The sequence below is a fragment of the Chinchilla lanigera genome, unplaced genomic scaffold (genome assembly GCF_000276665.1).
Source record: "Chinchilla lanigera isolate Chin_1 unplaced genomic scaffold, ChiLan1.0 scaffold00026, whole genome shotgun sequence".
Classification (NCBI taxonomy): domain Eukaryota; kingdom Metazoa; phylum Chordata; class Mammalia; order Rodentia; family Chinchillidae; genus Chinchilla; species Chinchilla lanigera.
In genome coordinates this window covers 19,411,668-19,418,245 of record NW_004955427.1, presented here as the reverse complement: position 1 = coordinate 19,418,245, position 6,578 = coordinate 19,411,668, and the positions used below count along the sequence as shown (strand labels likewise).

At 41.6% G+C, this 6,578-nt stretch overlaps 1 protein-coding gene across 3 annotated transcripts in view; it reads right to left on the bottom strand.

The window, feature by feature from the left end:
* Positions 1-6,578, bottom strand: part of Maats1 (MYCBP-associated, testis expressed 1) — a 61,271-nt gene that overhangs the window by 32,891 nt on the left and 21,802 nt on the right. For all 3 annotated transcript variants that reach the window (XM_013515177.1, XM_005386456.1, XM_005386455.1), the window contains exons 8-10: positions 4,858-5,015; positions 2,778-2,960; positions 1,318-1,460 (exon numbers count right to left, since the gene is read on the bottom strand). In XM_013515177.1, the coding sequence (XP_013370631.1) occupies positions 1,318-1,460; positions 2,778-2,960; positions 4,858-5,015 (484 nt within the window). The remainder of the gene's footprint in view (positions 1-1,317; positions 1,461-2,777; positions 2,961-4,857; positions 5,016-6,578) is intronic.

The following is a 6,578-nucleotide window of genomic DNA, read 5'->3' as shown; positions in this document are numbered from 1 at the left end:
AGGCTGGTGCTCCCCACCTGCAGCTCCCTGTGCACCCCATCCTAATCTTTTTAAAACTCTTCTCAAAAGAGAGGGGAAAAAGAAATACTCCCTAGCTCATTTCAGGAGATCTGCCCCACGCTGAAACCTACTCCATACATAGTCAAAATGAGAAAGCCCTTTCACTCATGAATAAAGATACAAAAATCCTGATCAATGTATTAGTGCATCAAACCCAACAATTTATTAAAAATAAGCTAATATAACTTAACCAAGGCAAGTTCATTCCAGGTATACAAGGATGAATTAATATTTCTAAAATATAAATGTTACCATAATAATTTTAAGAAAAAATATAATTAACTCATTTGATGCAGGCAAACATTTGATAAAATACAATAGAGATGCATCATGAAAAACTTTAATAAATTAGAAGTAAAAGGGAACTTCCATAACCTAATAAACGGTATCTACAAAAAACCTCTTACAGAGAGTGAGAGAATGGTGAGCACAGGTTTCAGAGACAGGGAGAGGAGGAGAAAAGGAACCACAGAGATATATGCAAATTGTTGTCAAAGTTGTCTTCCTTATGTTAAGTGTAGTTCTTCATGGAATCTTGTTATATTACTGACATCAGTGTAAAAAAACAAACATGCGTGTGAACAGTGATGTCTTGTACCCGTGGGTCTCAAAGTGTGGTTCCTGGGCTTAACCTCAGCATCACTTGGAAACACACACACACACACACACACACACCCCAATTCTCCAACATCCTCACTCAGACCAGTTGGGGGTGGGGTCCAGCAACACTGTTTTAACAGGCCCAGCCTCTGATTCTAACACATGCTTATGGTGCCCATCAAACTTTTTTGTTTAGTCGAGTTTTAAACCAGATGTGAAAGAAACTGAACATGACTTCTTTTCTTCATGATGCTCTGTTGACCTATGTAAAAGGGAACATTTGGAGCCTATTACAGCTATTAACACCAGCAGTAAATCCCAACATAGTACTAGAAATTGCCATAGCTCTGTGTACTGTCAAATTTTATGATACAGAGCTAAAGTTGGAAACACTTTCAGAAAGTAACGCGACTTCCGTAAATGGGGAGAATACGCCGAAGTTTTCCTATGCTTTGAAATGAGGGTGAGGAAACACAGTGGTTCAACACATGGGCACTCTCCAGAAGAGAAAGTCGAGAGAGGAGAAAACACAGGGCTGCAGGATAAACCCACTGGTCACTACTGCCCAAGACGAAGTGCGAGTTTGGAGTGTAACACTTATCTCAGTGTAACACACGTAGCACTGACAGCATCTCGTCTTCCAGACGATGACTGTACCTTATGGACCTCTGCCAACTCATAGTCCATCCTTACTGTCCTCTTCAGGAAGCCTGCTTTGGTGGTAATGACTTTTGGTTTTGGAGGTTTGATTACCAGTTGTGTCACAAACTTTGGGAGACACGATTCAAGTTCAACTAAACCTATGGGAAGGAAATGCATATTTTTAATATCTATTGCTTACATTTGCTATTTTAGAAGTATACTGTTAACTTTTTTTTTCTTTTTTTTTTTGGTTTTTCTCCGGTACCAGGAACCGAACTCACGACCTTGCATTTGCCAGGCAGGCGCTTTGCCGCTGAGCTAAATCCCCAGCCCCAGTATACTGTTAACTTTAATAGCGGTTTCCCAAGTGGTTTCGTTAGGATTGTTGATAAGGTATACCTTACATAATAGAATGAACCATCTCTGAAATGTAAAGCATATTTTTTCTATAGTTAACTCATACTTTTAGTTATTTAGACCATAAAATTAGAAATATACTGTAAAATAAGCATTGCCCTTTAATAAAGCAATACGTTCCATAATAATCAATAGAAAATTAATAATCCCATGATAAATGGGGCCACCTTTTAAAGCAGATATTCTCCAATTTATCACCTTCTGCTTGGAAATAGCCAGGCAGAAACACAAGTTCAATATATTTTTGTTGCTGTTGTTGTTGTTTTTTGTTTTTTCTTCTGGTACCCATAATCGAGCTCATGACCTTGCGCTTGCCAGGCAGGCGCTGTGCCACTGAGCTAAATCCCCAGCCCTCCACAAGTTCAATATAATCATCAGTCAAGTCATGACCTTGCTCATGAGATGCTTTAATTTGTCAACCAAAATTTAAATCTTTTAAACAAGCCTTGTGAACTTCATAAGTGGTACCATCCTCTCCACAAATTTATCTCCTCTTAGCCATCCCTTTGCATCTAGTTTTCTGACATTTCTTGGTAAAGGCTCAATTTCATTATCTGTATCTTGTTTGCTTCATAAGCCTGACATAAAATTGTTTCCTATTCATTATTGCATAACTTATATTATTAGTGGCATTAAGCATTTTCAAGTGTTTAGTGGTTAGTTGAACTTGCTTCTTGTTAAAATTATTCTGTGGTGCATCTGTTCACTTATTTGGGTCTTAAGAGTTTTTACTGATTTAGATGAACTCACGTTAATTGTATTAAATGTGTGCATGCTGTTTCTTACAAATATCTTTGTTGTCTAGCTTTTAATCTAAAAGCTAATATTTAATCCATATATATTTAATCCATAGCCATCCCTTTGCCTCTAATTTTCTGACATTTCTTGGTAAAGGCTTGATTTCATTGTATGTATTTTGTTTGCTTCATAAACCTGACATAAAAATTTCTTCTAGCTCATTATTACATAACTTTTCTTATTAGTGGCATTTATATATTTAATCCATAAGTCTAAGATAACATGCACATACTATACTTCCAGCTATGTAAATCGTTTACCTTCATAAGTGTTCAGATAGTGATTTTTTACTACAAAGTCCTCTGAGTTGTTGTCCGGGAAACGACCAAGGCGAGACAGAGGCCCATAGACCTGCGAGGCATGATCAGAATATTCCTGGATGATATCTCTCCTCTCCAACTTCCCTTCTATATTTTTCCTCTTTCTCACAAGCTTTCTGATTGCTGAAATAAAACATATCTCTGTGGTTATCACCAAAAGATTGCTGTGAATAACAAACGCAGAGCAGTGAATCAATGCTTATTGGGGAGCTGGTGCACTGAATGGATTTTGTGATGACTCCACGCAGCTAGAATGTAGCCCTAAAGACAGAGGTGTGCCGTCTGTGGGGCTCTGAGAGTCATCGCACAGGCAGGACTGACAGAAGCACCATCAGCCAGTGTCCTTTTGCTGAGTAGCAACTGAGTGATACTCAGCAAAAGTCTTTTATAACCACAAGCGTTTACAAGCTCCAGGCTAAGCAGTATTCAGTATTCGGTAAAAGCTTATTAAACAAAGAAACTCAAAATAAGTGGAAATACGTGGTCAGTGGTGTACGAGGCGATTGTCCTCCCCTACCACAATAACTAAAAGGAAGACTGCAGTGTCTTCTTGGCTCACACCTGAATAACTGAAAGACAGCCCAGCCAACAAGCTGTCGGGCTTGTCTGGCAGTCAGGGAAAGGGTGCAACTGAGCATTCATCTAAGGAGTCGTGCAGACAACCTCCACCTGCTTCTTTGGTTTTTGTTCTTTCTTCCAAGTGTCATCACAGACCCACTCCCCTTTCGACAGCTCCACAGAGTGCACTGCTAATGGATGGGAAGCCCTGTCCCGAGGCTGAGAAGTCAGCACAGGAAAGGGACCGCCTGCTACAGCTGCTTTGTGGCTGTTGCTTGTGTTTCACTCCTGGCGCTTCTGTGCATGACTTGGAATTTTAGAAGTAAAAATAGTTTATATCTTACTATTTATATACACCAGTTAGCTAAGTCCATCACTAGTTATGCCCCGTGCTGAAAAGAAAGGATGCGAACAACATCTACATGAATACACAGCAGCTACTTAAAAGTTATTTTCTCACATCAAGAAAAAGTTAAAGGTTAAGTTCACAACAAATAATTTTTAAGTAATAATTAAAGGGGCTGGGGATTTAGCTCAGCGGCAAAGCGCCTGCCTGGCAAGCACAAGGTCGTGAGTTCAATTCCTGGTACCAGAAGAAAAATGAAAAACAAAAACAAAAAGTAATAATTAAAATTTTGGGGCTGGGGATATAGGTCAGTGGCACAGGTGCCTGCCTGGCAAGTGCAAGGTCCTGAGTTCAATTCCCTGTATCTAAATAAATAAATAAATAAATAAAATTTTGTAATTGTCTTACTTTTGCTAGATTTGAATGATTTTTAAAAACTTGATTACACTGTTATTGTGTGTATCAATCACTAATTTGTGTATGTAGGTGATATCTTTTTCTAAGTAAATAAATTACATTAAGTTTCCCAGTAAGTAAAGTTGTAAAATTAAATATTAATAATTTAAAATTTTCAGTATAAGTTTTAACTTGAACTTTAATTGTCATTCTTAACCTGCACTGAATAAAAAATAAGCTGTTTATTTCTTTTCTCATGTATAAAGTACAAATATATAGGTTACATAGACATATACAATATATGGTGGCACTAGAGTTTCTTAGAGAGTGATGACTAGGAAAAAAGATGCTCAAATGACCACCTTTAGGAGCAACAGTGGACAAAAGAGTTGACCAACAGACTTCTCTGTCCAGGGACTTAAGCAGTGAATACAGGAAACCCATCACACACACACACACACACACACACACACACACACACACACACACGCACGCACTATAAGGGCACTAACTTGACTACCTGTTAGAACATGGTCATTTGACTTTCTGAGGGAAGGAGTTTTCTCTACTCCTCCACTTTAGAGAAATAACTTATCTCTCACCCCTTACCTATTTGATACGCCAGGCCCAACACAGAGTTTCTCACAGCTAAATCAGGTTTGGTCCAACACCCAAAGCACAGCCCCTTCTACTCTCTCCTGGTTCATACTACACCATTACTTGCGACATGTGTGCGCTGGATTTGGGCCACTTTTGCCTCTTTTGCCTCCTGCAGTTCACACCACCGCGCATCCAAGTGCTTCGCGTTCAATTCATTTTGGTTCCCGTCACGTTGCTTCAGCAGCTCTTTTAAAATTTCCAGGCGAAGTTCCTGAAGTCTTCAAGCAAATTACAGAGTGTTAAGAATACATGGTGTCTCAAAGACGGCGTTGTAGAGAGCAAAGAAACAGCTACCCCAAACAGGTCCATCTTTGTTGGCCAGAGTTCACCTCCTTTGAGAAGACCATGCTGGAAAAAGCGTGAAGATAGACTGAAGGAGCGGGGAAGCAACGCAGTAGAAATAGCGCATCTCCTTACAATAGGACTCTGTAAGGGTGCAGTTAGGAAGGATGAAGAGCAGTGGGCCAGGCAGACGGGACATGGAAGGGCTCTCTGGACACATGGGCTATGGGAAAGCAGGAAGTTTTAGACAGTTCTAAGTCAACTGGTACTGCTGGAAGGTGAGGTATTAGGGGAGTGGGAGAAAACGAGGTGTGGCACGCTATCTTAGGGGCGAGTGTGAAAGTGCCAGCAACTGGCCTGTAGCAGGTACGCAGAATAATCCCTTTCCTTCCCTTCGTGCGTTTTCCAAGGACCTTGCTCATGGGCATCCAACTAGCTACAGCTAACTGTGAAATCCGTGCCTCCAGCCCAGGTGTTTCTGAACCCACATTTCTGTCTACCTAAACCTACTGCTGTGCCTTGACAATCTCCAAAAACCTGATGCATTTCGTTCCCCCAAAACCTGATTCATTTTGTTCCCCCAAAACCTGATTCATTTTGTTCCTCCAGAAGTGCAGCCCTTCTCTCACATGTTCTTCTCTGCGCTAGCGATTCCCCGTCTACACGCTTCTTGCAGCCGTTTCCCAACTGGGGTTTTTCTCATCTCTCCCCTAACCTGGTCTCCCTTCTTTGTTCCACACAGCCATCAACGTTTCGTTCTTAAAGCAGAGCTCTGAACACACTTTGCTGCTGCTTTTCAAAAGCCATGCATTAATTTATTCGCTCATTCATCTGTCAAATGTTCAGTAAGTGCCACCCTGTTTGAGGCAGGAAACTATAGCACATGAGACTAAAATCCCTCCCAGAAGCACAGGTGCTGCAGGACAGGTGTGTGCCCCAGCATGGACGAGCACCTCACCAGGACCAACAAGGACCGAGGTCTGCCACACTGGCAAGGGAGAGGCGGGGCCTCAACAGAGGAAGGCAACTGTTCCTGTCCAAGAGGCCCGAGATACTTCAAACCTGTCACACCCATGGAGCTTCTCAAGGTGGATGCATGTGGGAGGCGAGGCGGCAGTGACAGGTGAGTAGGGAGAGACAAGCGCTTTGAACAAGGAGCCGCACATCAACCAACACCGCCTTTCTTTCTGGAGTGAGAAATGTGGTCATGGCAGGTCGGTGACAGACTAGGGGTACCATGGTCCCACAAAACAGCACAGCTGAAAAAGTCCCCTGGCCTGGCGATGTCACAGCCATTGTAACATCATCACACAGCACAGTGCTCAGTGGCTGTGGTGCGGCTGGGAGAAACAGGCCTGCCTCACAGCTGGACATGTGGAAGGACGGCACACACAGTTATATACAGGACTGGACAGTGGTACCCAACAGCTGTGTTACAGGCCTATGTATTTACTACCCTACTTTTATTGTTATTTTAAGATGCACTTTTACTTATTCAA